This window comes from Cavia porcellus, unplaced genomic scaffold, assembly GCF_034190915.1.
Source record: "Cavia porcellus strain 051 isolate PalLab524CR breed Dunkin Hartley unplaced genomic scaffold, mCavPor4.1 scaffold_1, whole genome shotgun sequence".
NCBI lineage: Eukaryota > Metazoa > Chordata > Mammalia > Rodentia > Caviidae > Cavia > Cavia porcellus.
This window is the reverse complement of record NW_026947484.1, coordinates 81632725-81655598: the sequence shown is the minus strand read 5'-3', so window position 1 is coordinate 81655598 and position 22874 is coordinate 81632725. Positions and strand designations below refer to the sequence as shown.

The 22874-nt window shown below is 31.6% G+C and overlaps 1 protein-coding gene across 4 annotated transcripts in view; it reads left to right on the top strand.

Moving 5' to 3' along the window:
• Positions 1-22874, top strand: part of Brd10 (bromodomain containing 10) — an 88977-nt gene that overhangs the window by 40873 nt on the left and 25230 nt on the right. For 3 of the 4 annotated variants that reach the window (XM_063250837.1, XM_063250827.1, XM_063250844.1), the window contains 3 exons: positions 2231-3645; positions 13821-13900; positions 21524-21613. In XM_063250837.1, coding sequence (XP_063106907.1) covers positions 2231-3645; positions 13821-13900; positions 21524-21613 — 1585 coding nt within the window. The remainder of the gene's footprint in view (positions 1-2230; positions 3646-13820; positions 13901-21523; positions 21614-22874) is intronic. The other variant, XM_063250833.1, reaches the window with a different exon arrangement.

The window sequence follows — 22874 nt, the reverse complement described above, 5'->3', positions numbered from 1 at the left end:
GACAATGTGCTTTTTTCTGGGTTCCTGTTGCATGGAATGATACTGTTTTCCATCCTTTGATTATTAATCTATGAGTTTCATTTTGGGTCAGATGTGTCTCTTGTATACAGCATATTGTAGGATCATGTTTCTTGATCCATTCTGTCAACTTATTTCTTTTGATAGGTAAATTGAGGCCATTTAGATTTATGGATATCACTGATATGTACTGGCTCAAATTTGCCATGTTATATTCCAGTTGTTTGCTCTCTGCTTTTCCCCCTTTGTTTAATTGCTTGTCCTACCTGGTAGTTTCTTTCTGTTGTTGTTCTGGAGATTGTGGTCATTTTTATCTCTATCTAGTATGTCTTTCAACATTCTTTCTAGGGTTGGTTTGGTGGACATGAATTTCTTCAGTTGTTCTTTGTCATGGAAGTATCTTATTTCTCCATTAAATTTGAATGAAAGTTTTTCTGGGTATATCAGTCTGGGTTGAAAGTTGTTTTCTTTTGGGACTTGAAATACCTCATTCCAAGCTTGTCTTGACTTGAGGGTCTGTGCTGAAAAGTCGCTGTGATTCTAATGGGCTTTCCTTCATAGGTGAGTTGTGTCTTTTCTCTAACAGCTTTTAATATTCTGTTTTTATGCTGCATGTCTCAGATCTTAATTACTTTTGCTTTTAAATCAGGTATTGTGCATACCTGTAATCCCAGCCTGAAGGAGGCTGGATGCTGAAGGAGGATAATGATGAGGCTGAGCCTAGCCTACGAAACTCGGGGATTAGCAGGACTCTTTCAAGATACAAAATTTTAAAAAGAGCTGGAGATGTACCTCAGCCCAAAGGACTTCAGTTCAATCCTCAGTACAAACAAATAAAAAACATTTTTATATGTTGGGAACTTCATATTATCCTGATTATCTTGAAGTATTTCATAGAATAATGTAACCAAAAATTACCTTATTGTCTTGTAGAAAATCAGAACTAATTCCTCCTTTCTGTGTTTGGTTCCTCTTACCAAACTTCTTTCCATTTCTTACCCCACCTGAATTCCCCTTCTTAGTCTCTAGTGATCATTATTTTACTCTGTTCTTCGATAAGATTAACTTTGTTAGTTTCTACAAATGAGTGAGAACATTTGGCATTTGTCTTTTTGTGCTGGTTTATTTCACTTCACATAATGACCTCCAGTCTATCTGTGCTGTTAAAATTGACATGATTTCATTCTATTTAGAGTATTGCTGTTCTTGTGTGGTGAAACGCTAGTTAACACGGAGAAGTATATAACTTTTTGGTTGTTAGTGACTTTTTTTTAATGTAGCTTCCTAAGAATGGAATTATGGGATCAAAAATATGAACATCTTTATGGCTGTTTTATGAAGTAATGATTACTTTTAGAAATTACTATAATCAAATTTCTTTGCTTTACCAAAGTGTGTAATAGATATTATGTAATAGGAAGAAAATGTTCAAATGGGAAGGGGAAGTACTGAGAGGGGAGAGGGAAAGTAAGGGAGGGAAAAGAAAAAACAAGAAAAGAAGGGAAAAATAGAAACTGTGCTTTTGTAAATAGGGAGGGGAAGAGGGGTTGAAGGGAAGGTAGGGGAATGGGGAAAAAAAGACGAGTCATGTACTGGTACAGATTCCCTGTAATGAATGTGATCATTATGTGTATCTATAAACTTAATTTAACAAATTCCTTTGCTTTTAATTTTTATTTAGTAAATTATAAGTTAATATAAATTGTAAGTTAAAGAATCTTACTTTGAAGACTGTCAGTGATAATCTTCCATCAGTAGAATTTAGGGTAAAATGATACATTATTTCCTAGTCTGAAAAAAAAAGATACTTTTTTTTTTTAAAGGTTCGGGGGTCAAACTCATAACTGCCTGCTTTCAAGGCAGGCGCTTATGCCGCTGAGCTAAATCCCCAGCCCCAAAAAGATACATTTTATGGGGCATTTTTGTACTAATGTGAACTAGAATAGTCAGTTGCTTTAATGACGGAGGATATGTACAACCTTAAAAGTAGTGTTTTGGCCAGACATGGTGGCACGTGCCTATAATCTGAGCACTCAGGAGGCTAAACCAGGAGATTGCTACAACTTGGAGGTCAGCCTGGACTACACAGTGAATTCAAGACCAGCCTGAACTGCATAGTGAAACTTTGTCTATAAAAATAAAAAAAAAAAAGGGAGGGGAGGAACCAGTGTTGTATGGTATTCTCTACTTTAATCTGTTAAATTTTCTTTAGGCTTCGAGAACAGGAAAGAAGAGAAGCAGAAGAAGCTTGTCAAAAAGAACTAGAAGAATGGGAAAGAAAACTTCTGGCTCAAGCAGCTCCAACTTACATGGAGAACATGTGGGAAATTCCAGCCATTGGACATTTCCTTTGTTTAGCCCAGCAAATTCTAAATTTGCCAGAAATAGTCTTCTATGAACTAGAACGTTGTCTTCTGATGCCTCAGTGTAATGCTTTTCTGTCTAAAATAATGACTTCTCTATTAAGTCCTCCTCATCGTAGACCTACCTTACATCGAAGACCCACTTTGCCTTATAGGACCTGGGAAGCAGCATTGAGGCAGAAAGTGCAGCAGTGGTATACTGCTGTAGGGCAGACTGAAAATCCCAATAACTGTGCTGAAAAACTTGGATTATGTCCTCAGTTTTTTAAAGTTCTTGGAGAGGTTAACCCCTTGGATGAAAAACCCTTTCATGAACTACCTTTCTACCAAAAAGTATGGTTACTTAAAGGTCTCTGTGATTTCGTGTATGAAACACAAAAAGAAGTTCAAGATGCTGTACTTGGACAGCCAATTCATGAATGCAGGGAAGTTATCCTTGGTTATGATTATTTGGAGAACGCATATGTACATTTTCCACAGTTCTGTGGTGCAGATGTTCGGATTTATAAACAAAGACCCTTTCGAGCCCCAGAATTTCCAGTTCCACCCATTAAAATACAAAGAGTACCTCGAATTAAACTGGAGAAATTAAAGAGCGACTGTGTTAATGCAAGTAATATAGAACATAGATGTAGAGAGGGTCTACCTTCTGCCTTCAAGAAAGAGCAGGAAATTACTTTTGATCTAGTTTGCTCCCCTGCTAACATCAACTTTGATAATCATGATATTGCTGTTGAAATGGAAGTAAAATCCAGCTGTGAAATTAGAATTCTCAGGCCTTGTGAAATCAAAAAAACTGATTGTTGTAAAGAAAATTTGGAGAAACCAAGGAGTCCAGGAGAAGTTACTGGCTTTGGAGAGCCACTCAGTCCAGGTGAAATACGGTTTATAGGAAATCAAGAAAAATATGGTGAAGCTTCTAGAATAAAAACTGAACCCAGTCCATTAAAAGAAAATGCTCTAAAGTCTTGCCAGATTCACGTAAATGGAAGTCACATTGATCATCCAGAGATTAACTGTCACAGAGTTGTAAGGGATATTCTACTAGAGCAGACACTGCAGAACCCCAAGAAAATAAAACTAACTAAAATGAGAGCAAAAAAGAAGAAAAAAAAGAAAAAGAAGTTGAAAGATGTTTTGAATGAAAATTTACAGAGAAAACGTGAAAGTCTTCATTCTCTTGCATTCAAGTCTTACAAACCTGAGATCCAGAATAAGCTGTTGATCATCAAAAAGAAAGCAAAACACAAGAAGCACAAATCTGGTAAGCTAACATAAATGGATAAGACCTGCATTTAGGTGTAATTCAAATTTTTTTCAATTATGGATCATGGAAGCTCTGACAATAAATTTGTGTGTGGATGTGTGGATATGGGTATGTTTGCACATATGTGTTTACTCTTACTTATTTTTCATGATTAAAAAGCCTGGAAGAGATTTTGTAAACTAACAAATTTAACTCTGTTAAATATTTTTGAACATTTTAATTTTATATTTACCTTCACTTCTGTAAGTGATACTTCCCATCACTTATGGTAAGTGTTTTCTCCCCAGACAAAGCATAGTGAAAGTGTAGAATAAGCACTGATAGCAGAAAACAGCACTGCCAAGATTCAGCTTCTTAACTACTAACATCTTAATCCATGATAGCTAGATTTTTTTTTTTCTCGGTATCATTTTTTTCCTGTATCACATATTTTTCAGCACTGTTTCTAGTATATATTTCCATATCCAGAAAAAATATGAACTGTAAGAAGGAAATTACAATAGCTAATAAGACATAAAACATATGTCTGAGCCGGGAATTTAGCTCAGTGCCTGGCAAGCGCAAGGTCATGAGTTCAATCCCTAGTACTAGACCCAGAAAAAAAAAAAACAGAAAGAAAGGAAAAAAAAAATATGTCTGTAAAAGAATTTTTAAGTTTTTCTTTCATCAAATTTAAATATCTTACTTCTCTTAAGATATTTAAATATCTTAAATATCAGACTATTTAAACTATAAAAATCCCATTAAGTCTTTAGGTGTTAGTAATTCTGTTTTTTAAATTACTCTAGTCCTTTTTTATGTGTGCATTATCTTTTAATTGGCTCGGTTATCTGTAGAACAGGTAAGAGGAAAGCATATGACCAGCTTCATTAATCCTTATAAGAAGTTGATTGATTAGGGGAACTACTAGAATCAAATACCAAAACAAGTTGTGGTTCATCATCATTTGTGAATTTCAGATTTATATTTCTTTCCATTGTAGCAAAGTAAAGATTTAGCAAAACTTTGATGCTGAGTTGGCAAATGACTAAGATTTTATTTGGCTAATATAGTTGGTGTTATACCTTAATCATTCAGATTATTAAATACAAATCCATATGTCTTAAAACATCTATGTGATTAATCATTGTTAAATATGAAAATAGGCTTAAGTTTTTGAATTGAAAGTATCAAAGTGCTCCATGTTAAACCAGGTGATAAATAGGAACAAGTTTTTAAAAAGAAACTTCCAGAAATAAACCTTTGAGATTTTAGTCTCTTAACACATAAAATAATATTTTAAAATTTCAAATATTTTAAAATTCTGAAATATATAGTATTGGTTTATTAATACCATTGCCAACTAAAACTGTATTTTCTACTAATACTATTTTATGTTTTCAAAGTCAGTTATAACATGATAATTAATAAAATAGACACTTGATAATACTTTCTATATAGATTATAGCAAGAATAAAATAAAAACAATATTAAATGATTTAAAAGGAATTTATTATAAATTAATACAGAGTGTTACTTTTTTTTTTGAGGTGAGCTTTATTATAGAAACACTCACTCAATATATAAAACATACTCATACCTTGACAGTCATCCATATAGGCATATATGTATATACATTCTTATTCCCTCAGGATATTCATACATAACATGTACATGTATCCTTTTTTGCTAACTCAGGCTTGAATGTGAGGCTTTGCTATAATTCTTACAGATATCACCTTGACAAAAATAAAGAAACCAAAAAAGCTTATCCAAAATGTGCACATAAGCAATGGAAAAGGACAGTAGTTAAATCAGCTAATCAAAGCCTAAATTAGCTAACCAAGTTATAGCAACTGGAGGTGGGGAGTGCCTTTCTTGCCAATAATAAAAGAGGCTAAAAACAAAATCCTTGACCACTGGTGCTGGGCTCTCTACTTTATGCCAAGGTAGCTCTCTCTCTCCTTATTTGGTCTTCTCTTTCTAATAAAGTGTTTTTTTTCCTTCTAGACACATATCACTGATTATTTGTACAAGTTTGTGAACCCTAGATAAAATCTACCTTCATGAGGTTTGACAATTGCAGTTATCGTGCCATAGAAATTTAAGTCTATCCTAAGTCCATTGCAAACATATGCATCTTACAATATCGATGGATTTTTTGTTGTTTTTCTATCAAAAAACCAATACTAAAATTTATTGCTTTATTTTTCAGTATCTATAAGTTTGTTCCATTGTTTTTTTTTTATTTAAAGAGAGAAGAAAGAAAAAAAAAGGACCAAAAAAAACAATGCAGTGAAAAGGTACAAATAATACAGTATTTCTAGAAAAAAATATATACAGTACGAAATCTCCAGTTAACAGGCTACACAGTATCTTCCCAGAAACAGTTGTCCATATCACTAAATTAAAGCATATAAAATGAACATTCATACAGTGGAATTGGAGACAGTTCCATTCAGTGATCCAACAAAAGCTCAGTTGTATGGTTTTCCGTCCTACACTCTCGAACATACCTGCGGTTATATTCCTTAGTCCACCTTACTTTCCTCTCTTTTTTACAGTAACAATTCGACTTTTAGGGTTTTATTACTCTCACGGTTCTTATTACTTTTTTGAAGAGAATAAAAACAAATGTGACTAAGCAAAACAGAGTCAGAACAGAAGGGTGGGTATAGCACGTGATGCAAAAATAGAATAGCAGGTGATCAAAAGTGGTTACCATTGTGCCTCTTGCTATTTTCAAATTGTGTTGTCTATATCATCAGGTATAATAGAATTGATCAAAACAATATGGAACAAAACCAATAAAATCTACACTGAGCACCTTACAGGACTTAAAAAAAAAAAAGAATGATAGTCAATCCATATTGGGCATCATAGTATATCTTATTGCCTTCAAAGTGATTGCCTATATCCTCAAACTTTATACTATCAAACAAAATAGAATATATAATAATCAGACAGAACAAGATGCGGAGAGCAATACTGGGGTTCAAGTCAGGTTAATAGGACAATAAAAAAGTTACTATAATATGTCCCGTTATTCTTTAATTTTGTTTTCCCTTAATTAAAAAAATGAGAGAAAATAGATTAATTTAAAAATAGGGGGAAGATTGAGATAAGAGAGGATAAGAGTGTTACTTTTTTTAAAATTCAAAGTTCAGGATATTTGGAAATCAGAGAGAAAATTTATGACTTGAAGCCAGTTCTAGATAAGTGAATGAAAATACTCAGATGACAAATTTAGGAAGTACTAGTGTACTTTTCTGGGTCTGTTTAATTAGAAAAGGCTTAATGTAGATAAAAATCAAAGAAAATAATGTACTTGTCTATATATTTTATCCTCAGAGCAAATTCTAAAGAGTCAGGTCTTCTTGTGAGTTCAATCCCTGGTACCACAAAAAGCCGGGCGTGGTGGCTCATGCCTGTAATCCCAGCACTCGGGAGGCTGAGGTGGGAGGATCGTTGCCAAGTTCGAGAGTAACCTGGGCTACAAAGTTAGCTCAAGGCCAGCCTGAACTGCATAGCAAGACCCCGTCTCAAAAAAAAAAAAAGAGTCAGGTCTTCAATGAGTAAAATGTGTAGATGTGGCAAATATAGTTTCTGTCTCTCCCTAATACTTGGTGAATGTAGACCAATTGTCTTTTTTCATCAGATATTAAACTCCTCACTGATGATATAATAACATTACATAAAATTTTACATAATAACAAAATATTTGGGTTTGTTTGGTTGGTTTTGTTTTGTTTGTTTGTTTCTTTGCTGTGCCGGGAATGGAATTCACACATGCTGTGCAAAAGTTCAACAGGTGAGCCAGATCCCCAACCCTGAACGTTTGTTTCACATCATTTCAGGCTGCTTGTTTTTCTGAGGGCTTCCCTGTAATCTTTGATTAAGTGTAGGCACATTATGACTTTTTATAGTCAGTGTGGGTCATATTCTGATCCACTGTTTCCTTTCTTATACATTTGATAAATGAGCTCGCAGGCCATAGTTTGAAAAGTGTCCCTCTTATGGATTTATATTTGGTAGTAGTAGATGTTCCCAGTGCATTTTGGAAATTCATCATTTATTTTGAAATTCAGAAATCTTCAGATTTTAGAATAGTATCATAATACATATAAAACTTATGAAATACCCCTAGCAGGGCTTGGGATATCCCTGTAATCAGTACAAAAAAATGGATGAGTAGTCAGACTACATGAAATGAAGATTGCCAGGTATGATGGTGCCTGCTTGTAACCCTAGCTCTGAGGCTGAGGCTGAGGGAGGAGGATCACTGTGAATTCGAAGTCAGTCTGGACTACAGAGCGAGTTCAAGGTCAGCCTGAACTAAAACAGTGAGACTGTCTCAGAAACATAAGTAAATAAATCCATAAAGTGAAGATTATTTTTTAAAATCTCGTAAGAGTTTAGGATGGGCATTGTTAACTGTAAAAATCATTTTTAAAGTTTTCAGAACCTTTTGGACTTTGCTGTGGATAAATGACTTGAGACCTATAAAGGATTCTAGAAATCTTGAGGAAATGAAAACTTTAATTTTGTCTAACCTAGTTTCTCAAGTTTGTTTGTTTGTTTGTTTGGGTACTGAGACTCAAACTCAGGACCATAAGGCAGGTACTGTGCCACTGAACTATATCCCTGGCCCCTCAAGTTTATTTTGATACATTTTTGTGGTTTTTTTAAGAAATAGTTACCAAATAGCCATTGTACTTTGTAGAATACACTTTGGGATACACTGTGCCATCTATTACTGATTTATGAACTTGCATTCAGAGTAGACTAAATTCTGTATGTGGTAAGGGTTCATATTATGTTGATTACTACAGGCTTTCATTTTTGGTGGTATCTCTGAATTTAGTAATCCTTATGATAAGAGGTGATTTTTTAGTGGAAGATACAAAGGCAAATTAGTTGAAAATGACTTGATCATTTTAGTGTACTAAGACAGTTTTGTAACATTTTTATGAAACATTTTTCATAAAATTTTTTTTACACATTTTTAAACATTTTTATGAAACAATAAATCAGAGCCATTGAAATAGTAATATAATGTCCATCGCATTATGTTCTATCTTATATGACAATGCATAGAATTTTAAAATTCTGATATTTTTTAAAAATTTGCCCTACTGACCTGTTTTCAAAATTTAAAAATTTCAAAAAATAATTTTTAAATTACTGAAAACTTTTATAGTGAAGCAGATTAAGAAAGATTTACTAAGAAAAGATCAAAAATACCTTTTCAGTTTTTTGAACCACATTCTCACTATGTAGTTCAGGCTGGCCTTGAACTTACTATCTAACCCAAGTTGTCTCCAAACTTGCCATAGTCCTCTGGCCTTAGCTCCTCAAGTGCTGAGATTACAGGCAAATGCCCCTATGCGGCATCATAAACAATTTTTTAATAGGAGCAAACAAAAAAGAGTTCAGATCCTTTGGTTTTATTATTTTTCCTTCTTTTTTTTTTTTTTTTTTTTTTTTGTCTTTTTCGTTTTTACCGGTACCAGGGATCGAACTCACGACTGCCTGCTTGCAGGGCAGGTGCTTATGCCGCTGAGCTAAATCCCCAGCCCCTACTTTTCCTTCTTTAAAAACAATACATTTTATGGGCTAGGGATTTAGCTCAGTGGCATAAACACCTGCCTTGCAAGTGCATGGTCGTAAGTTCGATCCCCGGTACCAAAAACAAACAAACAAACAAAAAAACAATACATTTTATTCACAGGATATAGAAACAAGTAAAAAGAATAGCTTTTTCTTATCACTTAGTAAGTTCTCGTTTATTATTCCTTAATAAAACCTTCAGTTGTCTACTTAAATTTCCCATATTTATAGCAACAAAGACTTCACAGTACTTATAGTTACATTTAATTCTAGTATTTTGATGGTTTTCTTCCTTCTATTTAATATTGAGAACAGAACAGAGGGATTATTTATGATTTTACATCTGTAACACCACAGTGACTGATATATTTGATTAGGAATTCTGTTGAATAAATTAACACTGGATATGATTCATCAAGCTGTAACTAAGATTAAACTATGTATATTCAATAAACGTGAATCAACTTTTGACTTCATTTCTGTGACCTCACATCACATGCCCATGTTCACTAATAAATACACATGTCCTTGGGTTTTTACTTTTAAAAATAATGTCTTTTGGCCATTCAGTTATCACTAACCCTAAAATGAAAACACTGAGGGAGTAGTGAATACTTCGGGAAAATTTTAAAACATCACTAATCTATGAATGCATTAAAGTGGGGTAAGGAATGAAAACAGACAAGGGAAACCAAGTGAAGGATTGAAGTAGAGGTAAATAGTAAAGTGAGAAAAGAAGAGTTGAAATGGGAATGACCTTTATTTCAGTAGTAAAAGGTATTTTTCCAGATTCTAGAAGACAGTTCCATGCCTCAGTTTCCAGTGTAAAAATATAGTATAGTTACAATTTTTCCTTTCAGGTTGGGAATCCTTTTCTCTTCTTTCTTTTCTTTTTGTTGTTCATTTGGTTTGTTTTTGTTTTGTTTTGTTTTGATTTTTGTGTTTTTTGAGGGGAACGGGGTCTTGTTATGTGGTTTAAACTGACGTTAAACTCACTGTGCAACCTAAGCCTAAGCTGTCCTCAAACTCCCAGCAATACTTCTGCCTCACCCTCTCAGGTACTGGAATTAACAGGCATGGTGTTACCACAAGAATCATTTTCTTAAATTGTTCTAAGCACAGAGAAAGCTTCATTAAGAATGCTTTTGCAACATTAATTAATGTTTTGTTATGAGGCATTTCCCAAGCACAAGTAGACATTTTTACATGTCTTTTTTTAAACTCAAGAATAACATAAAGCTCAAATTTGTGAAATTGTGTGTGGTTTCTAAACCTCTGATTTCACCACAGTCCCAGGTCTGAGAATTACATTGTTTTATAAGGGTAGATAGATACATATTAACCACAGATCTCCTTTAATTTCTTTACTTTTTTTTTATAGTGCATTTCTTTATTAGTGAAAAATAAGGTAATATAGTACCTATTTTTTAATCTTACAAAGCTTAATTAAAATTGCAAATGTATGGAATTTAGCATGTAAAAAGCCTGGCAAATAAAGCCTGGAATCAGTCAAATCATCGCTATGATTTTTGTGAATTAGAATTACATAATGGAAGGAGCTTGGACTTTGGAGTTAGAATCCCTGGCTGCAGTGCTTACTTAGTGTGTGATATATAACTAAATTTATCTTTTTTGGCCTTTACTTGTCTAACATTAAAATAGGTTATTACTTTAGAGGGTTGTTTTGAAATTTATGCAAACCGGTGAACTAAGTATCTGGCACATAGTGGGCTCTCAATAAATGTTAGTCTTCCTACAACCACTACTAGGTTATATTGTGAAACTTCAGAAAATAGTGTAAATTATTTATTTAAAGTCATTGTCAATGTTGTTCTTACTAATAAACTTAACTAGTTGTGCAGAATTTTAAATACTTGCTTTTTTTCTACCCACCCTAGTTAAAATAGATTTTTGTATTGCTTCAGAACATACTGTATGCCAAATAAAAAGTAAAAATGTGAATTCAGTCATCAGTAATTCAAGTATCTTAAAGAATGCAAACATGTAAATAATTACAATACTCAGTAGTGTTACATGCATTAATTTGTGTACAGTGTAAAATGTTAGCACAGAGAGCACATGAGCAAGAATTCTGATTAAAAAAGAAAACAAGGGGCTGGGGATTCAGCTCAGCAGCATAAGCGCCTGCCTTGCAAGTGTGCGGTCATGAGTTCGATCTCTGGTACCGATAAAAATGAAAAAGACAAAAAAAAAAAAAAAAAGAAAACAAAATTTAAAGACACTTCTTTAAAGATTTTCTTCTGACCATGGCTTACATAAAGCTGAAACACTACCTATTGTTTATTGATAACTTACCACGTGTCTCACAACAGTCTAAATTCTTGCATGCTGTAATTCAGTTAACTCTCACAAAATAGGTAATATCCCTGTTCTATAGATGCAGACACTACTCAAAGAAATGAAGCAGTTTGGTCAGGGTTATGTAACTGGTAGGTAGTTATAGAAAATATTCAAACCCACATAATTCAATCCTAAAACCACTACAGAATAACACAGTACTGCCTCCCATAACTCATAGCATTAAAGCATTTTAATAACACTGAACTGAAATAGGCAGTAACCATATCATCTTAATCTATTCAAATAGAATGGTTGCTAGAGTTGATTAAAAATTTAATGCTGAAGAAAAAAAAGGAATATAGTACCCAAGTTTACTGCCTAAATGATTAGGAAATTCATGGGGACCATCAGTGGTGACTAGTATAAATGAATACAGAATCAAATGATTTTTTACAGTTAATTAGGGCAGTACTTGGGGAAGGATTTCCTTTCGTTCAAATTGATGTTTTTATTAACAATACTTTATAAGGCTTTCACAGATTTAAGTTAGCACAATCATTAAATCTCTTCCCTTGAACTTGTAAAAATGGTAAGAATAGTATACAGAGAAAAGGTATCCTGGCCTTCTGATTCATTAGTCCCTTTGAGCTATTGTATCAGAGATACCAAGAATTTAACCACTTTGCCCTGAGAGTTGTTGATTAAGCAGTCCACTCGACTTACCTATTTTCATAGACATTCAGTTCTATTACAGGTATGATGTAAGCACAGAAGGAAGTAACAGCAGTGAGAAAAAATGTATTATCTTGGGCTATGTGAATTAAAAACAAATGTCAGAGACCGGAGACTTGGCTCAACAGTATAGGCATCTGCCAGACAAGCACGAGGTCATGAGTTCGATCTCCAGTACCAACCTCTCTCTCCCCACCCAAAAATGTCAAGGAATAGGATGTAAAAAGAATTAAGATGTATTATGTACAGGTACCAACTCACCATGATGAATACAAACACATTAATAAAAATAAATATTTAGTCACATCAATCTGATGGCAGATTGATATAATAAAACCTCTGCAGCTCAAAATCTGCAGGTCAGTGATAGTATACATACATCTTATTGTCAGAAATTATCCAAATTACATTATGTGATCAGATTAAAAAGTCATATAAAAATCACAATTACAGATAGAATTATATCAATGCATTTGAATAAAATGTTACAATTGAATTTTCACTTAGATCCTCTCATGTAGGAAGATTATTTAGGAAGGAGTATTAGAATTAATTATGTACAACAAATTTGCTTTATATATATATATATTTCCCCTTTTGAAAAAAATAGTAATTTTAAGCTGATTTTAACTTACAAATAATTGCGAACCATAATTAACATAGAAATGTTTTCCATTGTTGCTTTCATTTCCTTACATAAATTATAACTCCTTAAAGACAAGATCACCATTTTATAACTACTTATTGTACCTGTAAAAATGGTAGAGTATCTTATATCTAGCATTTGTTGGATAATTACCAACAATTTGTTAATTTTTTTTTGCTAATTATAAAAAACTGGAGGAAAAAACTGTACTTTAACATGTTCCTTATAAAAATAGAATTTCATGCATTATATATCTTTGTCAAGTAGAATTTAAAAAGTAGATAGACCCTATATGTATGCTATGGATTGTGTTTAAGAACATGATATTTAAAAAAATAATATGATACTTATTTTTTCAGTCATTTGTGATTGCACAAATTACTTTGGTGCATTTTAAAAGATGTTTACTTCTTTTGAAACTTTGGATATTGAGTACTGCCAAGTACAGAGCTAAAGAAACAGAGAAACTTTATTTCTTAAACTACTGAGGGGTTTTCACATTAGACTGGCTAGAGACCATGATCTTCAGATGTAGTGCTTATGCAAATTTTGACTACAGAAGTTATTGTTAAAGGTAAGATTTTGTTTCCTGTGTTATAGTCTCATTTTAAGTTATGAATGTTCATTTTAACTGAGCAGGGGTAGTGGAGGTTTTTGCCTACACAACACAAAACAGTAGAGATACAGTCATTTCGTTCTTATATAAGACAGCATTTGTTAATGTGTCTGTTACAGGTTTAATATTTGCTTTTCCTGGGACTTGTTTTGATTCACCATTTTTATTTGACTGACAAGCAACCATCTGTTAGTTATAATTTAACTTTCAAGGCTCTATGTAGTTTGGTTTTTGTTAATGAAGTGTTATAAACAGTGTTATGAAGCTTTTTTCTTTTAATCTTGAAAGGAAAAAAATCCATATCTAAAAAAGCAATTACTAAGAAGAGGAAAACTGTCACAAAGTCACCCACTGTACCAGAATTTCAGGTAAATATTTCAACTTTGTTTCAATTTTTTTAGTTTAATTTTTCCTTTCTGTGTTATTTCATTTCTGGGAGGTTGACTGAATTTCAAGAAACTGTGATACATTTATTTTTAATGAAATGTTTCTGAAAATATATTTTTCCTTGCAAGTACAGGTGTAGCCAAGATTTAATCTGCTAGTAATTTGTAGTCTTTTACTTCTTTGATTTTTCTCCTGGTAGTCAAGACTATGGGTTGTTTTTGTTTTTGTTTTTAATCTAAGCTATATTCAATTTTGTGAAAGTATTTTATAAAAACATATATATATATGTATAATCATGTATCCTTTTACATATATGTGTTTCTACATTGTATAAACAAATATATTAAATGAAGTCTTTCAAGAACAAATTGTAATTTTGTTCTTGAAATCCAAGCCTACATAATCCAATCTCATTTATTTGGGAAGTATGGAAATGGTAGATTAATTAACATGGAAACAAATAATTTTCATTTTTATGGCCTTCAGAGAGAATATTAAAGTTTAAGCATTTCTGCACTAAAAGTAGTTAATATGTGATGCCATATGAATATGTGAAGAGTTTTATAGCTAATATTAAGAATAAGCAGAGAACCTCACCTTAAGCTATACTTTTACTTTCTGTTTTATAAAAAATATGTTTTCTAAAACAAAGGATACTCTTTTTAAAAATTTCTTTGTAATAGTGTGTTTAACCTATTTCCAAATGTTTTATAAGCTCATACTTAATGTTAAAAAGATAAAAGTAGTATTATAATGAAGTTTTGGGTCTTAAATATCTGAGATGAAAATAGACAATGGCTGAGAAAATATCAATAATATATAATGTGAGTTTTTAGTTATGTGTATCTAGAAAATGTAGATATAACCCTATTTGAGGGAGTCAACTAGTTGATAAAAATTGAATATTTGGGTGTATTTTTTTAATGACATTCTTGGACTGAATTGCAAACATTCTATAATCTTTTTATATATAACTTTGGTTCCAGCATATTCAGTAAAAATAATAAGATTTTGTTATTTTCTTAAAATTTTTTCTGCCATTCAATGATTGTAGCATATCACTTAATACTATTTAATGTAACATTAAATTTAATGATGTTACATTATCATGCTTCCAATAATGTCACATTAATTAGCCTATGCTATTCCCCCAACTAATTTTGTCCCCAATTTCTCAAAGCATTAGTTGTGGAAATATAGCTCTTAAGACATTTTCCATATTTTTCTGTTCCTACGTTAGTGGGTACACTTTTACATGTAATAAATGACATAGATTTCACAGACAGTGATTTTTAAAATTATAGCTACTCTTTATATTGATGGTATTTATTAGTGACCAACATTTCTTTTTTAAGCTAATAAAACTAAAACAGAAAAGCAATTATCAGTGTTATCACATATAGTAATATGAATATGAGCACTCATTGTTTCATGAAACTTCAGTTTCTTTTGTGTGTATTACACAATGACATGCATTGTAAAATATATTTTTAATTGTGAGTCATGGGCAAAAAGCTTAAAAAACACTGTATTATATATTAAGTGATGCTTTGAGTTATTGACCATTTGTGCACCACTCTCAGAAACTTAAAGTCAAAAGTACATGTTTTGCTAGATTGACTATTCAGAATAAATAAAGTCCCCTTCCTGGTTCCTAAGTTGTGTGTGTGTGTGTGTGTGTGTGTGTGTGTGTGTGTGTGTGTGTCTAAGATGAGGACTATTCTCATGAGAATGGGGGTTCTTATGCCTAATTGACAATATGAATACCATGGTACTACTCATAAAGAAAATTGACAGTTCTCTCCTAAGGTAATAGGTTATTTCCTTCAAATAAACACATTAATAGACTGAAAGTATAGTTACTAGTTTCAAGAAACTTTGAAAACTGTAGAACTTACAGTTTTGTCCACATGTAAGAATACTTTTTATCATCTAATAAACAAGTTAATGTATTTTCCTAAAAGTTCTAGTGGTATGATATCTAGTACCTGAAATTCTGCAAGTTATTCTTCTAATCCAAGTGATTTTAAATATAACATTTCTACACTGACTAATGGCTCATGCCTGTAATCTCAGCACACTGGTAATCAGAGGCAGACAGATTTTAAGGTTGCCTAGCCTGGACAGTTTATCACTTTGAGACCTTGTCTCAAAAGAAAACAACATTAAAAAGGCTAAGAATATACTTCAGTGCCAAGGCCCTGTGTTTAATTCCCAGTACCACAAATAAATAAAACACACTTCTTGTATTAAACACAAAAATATGGCATACAAATATTTAAGTACAAAATTTTCTTTACGTTACTTATTCTAAAGTGTCTTACTGCTGAAAATAATGAAATAATGAATACTGAATAATAATAATAAATAATGAAACCATTGGTAATATTAAATCTCTTTTGTGGAAAGAGAATTATTTTCCAAAAGTGTGGTCTTTGAATTGTTAGAAAACGTACCTAAAAGAGAAATAAGATAAGGAATTAAATTGTCAGATTTTTTTGAGTCCTAATGAACTAAAAACTGAGACCTGATTTGACAGTATTTTGTTTTGATAATATTTTTGTTGAATTTTTTTACAATATTTTTGTTGAATTTTTAAAAGTTGAAAGTCAAACTTGCTTCTTTGTTTCAAGAAGAACCCGCATTTATATTTTTTATATTTGTATTTATTTATATATCTAATACTGAAACTTTTGTTTAAGCGAATAATCCTTTTACTCTTATTAAGAGTATGTACTGTGGACATTCAAATGGTGAATTGGATTTTTGTGTTTTGTATATTGTAAAGGAACTAACATTATCTGTGCTACTTTTTCCTAAGAGAGGTTCTCAAACTTTATATGGTATAAATAAATATAGTATAATAAATATATATATTTATTAGAAATAAAAATTCCTGGGTTTTCTTCTCCAAAAAGCTTGATTCATTGGGTCTAGATGGGTAACATGGTGCATGGTGGTTAAGCATGATTCTGGAACCAGGCTGCTTGAGTTTGAATGCCACCCCTACCACTCACTAACTTTATAGCCGTGGGTAAGATCTCTCTGTGATTCCAATTCCCCATCTATAGAGAGAGATAATAATAGTACTTACTTACCTAGGATTGTGAATTAATATGCAGGTCTATTTCTGATTATTTTTTCAAATATGCATGTCAAATGCTTCTGATGAAGAAACACTGCATTATAAATAGAAAATCAATTTTAAAATGCTTAAGAGCTTGTTGCTGACCTTAGCATTTTTTCCAGCTACTTAAGACCTTGAAACAAATCTTGGATTTGATCTTATGAAAGCAGCACATGATTAAGTTTATAAGAATCTGGAAAAGTGAAAAATCAAATAATATATTTCACCACATTGAAAACTTACACTTATCCAGATGTATCCTAGTATTCTCATGGGTTATACAGTTTACATGTAGATGAAAGTTTTATGTTTAGTCAGCAGTTACTGCAAAATATTGGGAAATATTTTTTACTTTCAATATTTCTATTATTAGAGATTTAAGCTTTTATATCACATTTAACAGTTACAGTACTTATTGTTAGACTGTAACTTATCAACCTTAATTACTGTAACTCATATTTTTTTGGTAACCAAAAAATTTTTCATGCAGTGTGTATACTTGCTGTTATTTCATATCAGTAATTTATTGTGATGGCTAATTTGCAAAGGAAATCCAAACTCCAACTGCTAAGGCTTAGTAGGATTGTTTCCAAACATAAATTAATAAATCCTTAAAACATCCCTGAAAAAATATATTTTCATATAGTGTGTTGAAATAAGCTATTCTTAATCACATGGTAGTAAAAAATATTTTTCTAACTTGCTTGTCAGACATTCAGTTTCATATCACAAATAATAACCTTATTTTCAGGTTTTAAAGTAGTCATTACTATTAATATGGTGATCATAAGAAATTTCCTGTCTGCATAGTTTTAATGGATCTTAATAGCTTACAGTATAAATTTTGAATTTACATCACACATTTAATATTTTGTTTATAATTTTATAATTGTAGAATCTTTTTATTAGACTGAGACTAGATACAATTGATTTTATTGGAATCTATTAATTTTTGGGTTTCCCTTTTATTTGCTTTTAAATACAATCTATTTATTGTTTCTGTTGTACCATATTGTTATAGTATTTTATATTTTTTAAACAAATAAGTATCTTTCACACGTACTGAGTTTCTACCCAAAGGACATAATTTAAATTAAGCATTAAGATAAGGAATTATTTCTTATGTAGTTTTCCTGAAATGTGGTCATGGAGTTCTTTTGATCCCTACAGCGCTCCTCTCCACATATGTACATCGTCTTGAGTTGAAGACAGGATCTTTTAATATTATCATTTTAATGAAAAAGGTTAGATATAAGTTATATCTTCAAACTGTGATACATGTTGTATTCTTAGGTTTTGTTTTGTTTTTAGAAAAACATATTAAAGAATATTTATTATACAGTAGCAAGAGGAGTTTTATGCTTTCCTCTACCAATGTGTCATCTTAGGTTACATTACCTCTTAATTAGCTCATACATGAATTAGAAGTCTTTCTAACCTAGGCTCATGATTGGACCAGAATACATATTTTTGGTCCATTCACCTCTAAGACCTATGTTTTGTCATGAATTATGTCAGTTGAAAGGTTCACTCGAGAGTGTGACAACCTTAAAGAGATTCCTCCTGGGGAATTTGTAACCTCTACAATGTCTTACAAACCTCCTCTCATAACCTTAATAGTGTGAGTTGACTGTAATCTAACCTGTCATGGGGCCCTTTCCTTTTTACCCCTAGAAGCCCCTATGCATCAGATAAGTTTTCCAAATTCAGGCTAATGAGATTTAAATCAGGTGTTTTTGCTTTGCTCCAGAAATCCATCTCTTCTCCTTATTAAGGTGAATTTTACTTACTGAATTGATTCTGTTTTTAAAAGAACTGTTTGAAATTGAGTTTAAAGGACACAAATTTGTCCTTCTTTGTAAAAGAGGCAGTAGAGTTGTAGGAGTTGGCATTATATTCTTATATTAGAATTTTCCAATAGTTCAACTTCATTCTCTATATTTGATAAATATACATATATTTATAGAGAGAATATATATTCAAATATAAAGAGAGTGTAAGTTATTATGTACATATTATCATTATTTAAAATTATTTTAAAATATTTTGACCCTCAGAGTTAAACAATGAAATTTATGTTTAAAAGTCATATCATTTTTAAAGGACATTTATTCTGTCATTGTGAAATTCAGTATGCCATCCCCTATTTGGAAATCAATCTTTTTGAATTTTCATACTCATTAGCTTCGTAGTACCAGAGCATTTCAGTAGCCATACCAATTTGTAATTCATTATCACTTAATACCTTGCAAAAAAGTATAAGCTGTACACTGTACTTGAAAACTTGCTAGAATGCAAAAGGTAAGGTGTCACTTAAGACCTACTAAACCACAAACCATTTTAGGAAAATCCCCATGCAGTTCTCTTGTACATGGAAGTTTGAAAAGCACTGGTTTAGTACAACTTACTACTTAGGTAAACCACTAGAAAGTGTTACGTATTTTATGTAGCTCTTTCATAGTTTGACTTCAAAGCTATGTTATCTGCTCCTACTTTAGGAGGAATACAAATATTTGTTTTCATTACTGATAATTAAAAGATCTTAAATTTTTTAGGGTGTCTTCAGTGGCAGGGTATATGTCTTCATTGTTCTTACAAATTTCTACAAAGTACATGTAATATGTACCCTTTTTCTGTATATAGTGAGACAGCAAATATGTAAGTAAAACTGTTTCTGAGCTGTGGCATGTGTGCAATGAGAAATATGTGCTATGATATTAATATAACCATTTGCAGGTTATGAGCCAATTTGATACACTGTCACAGTCGCAGACGGTGCTGCAGGAAGGTTAGTCTTCACTGAGTTCTTACTAAAAACTTGCTGTAGTACCAACAATGTTGTATGGCTTTATAGTTATAATAGAAGCTGAAGACCCTACCTTGTTTTAGAATAATCGGCCTAGGTAGCCAGTCCACTGTTGGACTACCAGCATTTCTTTCATACTTAGATTTGCCAAATTAGAATGTACATTATCTAATAAAGATCAACTAATTCTCCCATTAGATCACTGTATGCTGTTTTCTTCTCTAACGTTGTTTAATTTGAGAGGAAGTGTTGTTTGTTTTAACTGTGGTGCTAGGAGTCAAACCCAGAGCCTTATACTTGCTAGGCATGTACACTGAGTTACATCCCCAGAGTTGAAATTGTTTGATTTGGATTACTTGCATAGATATTTTTCCTAGTTTTTTAGGTTTGTGAGCTTGCAATTGTACAGATATTCTAATAAGCAATTGTTAATTGGATTATAACATAATATCTTGGTAATTTTTACATAGTCTGTTGAGTAGAACTACATTGCCATTTTTGTGTAGTGCATCAGCACTTTTAAATGACTTAACCTATTATTAAAGGAAATTTAAGGAGCTTCCTGTGTAATACATTTGTCACTTAGTAGCCACTAGGAATTATCTTGTAACATAGTTTTACTTTTGTTGTTGTTATTTTTAATGTTTGTTTTTTCCTAATAAACATGCCTTTTAGAAAAGCAATACCCTTGCATAGAAATTAATATAACAAACAGAACTGTTAATGATATTTAATAATTTATAAAAGTATACATTTAAATAATCATATAAACATTGTAACAAGACTTTATTTAATCTGAAACTTTTCCTCTCTGCAGCTTTGTTTCAGAGATCGTTCTTTTATTTTTCACAATAGATGTGTTTAAATAGCTTACACTATTTTAGGAAAAAGTTCAATTATTGAACAAATTCAGTATAATATAGCAGAAAACAAAATGTCATTACTAATGTCTTTGCTATTGTTGTTGAAACTTCACTATATAAAATATTGGTAACAAGCCAAGGTAGTTGAATTATTAATAACTGGTCAACCAATTGCTTTGGCCATTTGCCAGTGTTACCAAGGTAAAATAAATTGAACCACATAATTATGAAACAGATATTTTCTCTGAAGATCATTGTATTTAAAACCTCTAAACTCATGTTTTAAAAAGTATACTTAATTTTGTTTACATCTTTGAAGAATATTACCTTTAGTCACAGTCCTTTTTTAGTAGCACTCCCAACAGCAGTAGCTAAGGTTTGTTAACTTACGTAGTTAGCAAACCAAAGTGAAGGCATAATGACAGTTCTCCAAGGGTATATTTGTTCATTTACTTGGAAAACTGATGTAACCATGAAGTCTAGGATGAATTTCCAGATCTTTGTCATTCTGGCCTGAAAGTTAATAATGTTAAGAAAGTACCTGGATTTTAAAGTAAACAAAGTGATGGGGATATGGATGAAACCACCAGTGTTGAAATTTCAGCTTATTTTATGTAAAGCCTGAAGTTCTTACATGATAACAAGTAAATATCTCTTAAAATATAAACTGGAGCTTTTCTTGCTTTTACTAGTTGGCAGAGAAAATAATTTATTGTGAATTCAGTGTATGTTAAAACAACTTCTGTTACCACATTTTGGGTGTTTTATATTATGTGTTATCAAGCTATGTTTTTGTGTTTTATTTTAGCTTATTTGCACTAATCTTGATGAACTCAGGGAATTAATCACAAAAATCGAGAATGAACTCAAAGATCTGGAAAACAGTAGAAAAAAATCGGTAGGTGTTAATCCAAAAGTTCTATCTATTATTGTCAGCATTAAAATTCCTGCTTTTTTTTTCTAAAGCCTTTTAAAATTTTTGTTCTGGATTACATGAAAATTGTCAATGAAAGATAGAAACATTATTTCTTTTATTTCTCTTATGTCATCTAGTTTTCATTTTTAACAGTCAAAAATGGTACAAAGGCAAATTAATTTTCTTTGACTGGTTTATATCAGGTTGTAGTTTTAGCTATTCTCAGTATACTGATTGGTTGTTCTTTGACTAGTAGCTTTTTTAGGAATTGTTTATCTTGAAAATATGCTTAATTAATAATTAATAGAGTATATTATATAATAGAATTTTAATTAAATGTAATATTAAAACATATAAATTGTTTATTGAGCCCAAGATACTTTTGATTCTTACCAGTGTGACTTTTTAAACATTATTCTAAATTCATAATTAATCTTAATTTTACTTTGTATTTTTCCATTGTTCTTGAGAGACTACACTATGATGGCATTTTATACTCCTAAATTGATAGAACAGTCAGTTTTGTTATTTATTAAATAAGTACTACAATACCTGTTTAACTGGTGTTTGTAGTTGAGTTGTGTCACAGATTTGAAACAATTATACACCTGCAAATAAATGGAGAAGGCTTTAAGCATTGAAAAGAATCAGTCCTCACTTTAAAGAAATCTTTGTGTTATACCTTAGAAATGTTATGAAGCTATTTCTAGGCCTTTGGTCAGAACTTGTTAGTGTAAACATGTATAAAATGTGATTAGTGATTAAGCGAGTTTGATATCACAGATCTGTAGCAATCATTTTTACTTGATTTGGGAAAGGCATATTTGTAGCGCCCTGAAAGTCAGAAGGGAGGAGACTGACATACCGTAAAAGTACAGCTTCCTGAAGTTACTTAATACTAGGGCTAAAGAACCTAATTTCAGAAGCCTTTCAGTGAATTCTTGAGAGATTGTTAAAACCTAAGTGATAAAATATTGTTCATAATGATAGTTATCAATAAACAAGAAAATATTAATGTTCAGAGAATGCAAAAATTATGAAATATATTTCAGGAATAATTTCATTCAAAATGTTTTAGATCCTCATGAGACTTGCATTTTTGTATAAACTGTAGGTATTCAGGAAGTCTCTTGAAATGAAAGACTTTTACTGAAATTTACAGTTGTAATTCCTCAAAAATTATATGATAGTATTTTTTTGTGCAACCAGTAGTTTTATTAAATTTATTGCATGTTTTATGTAC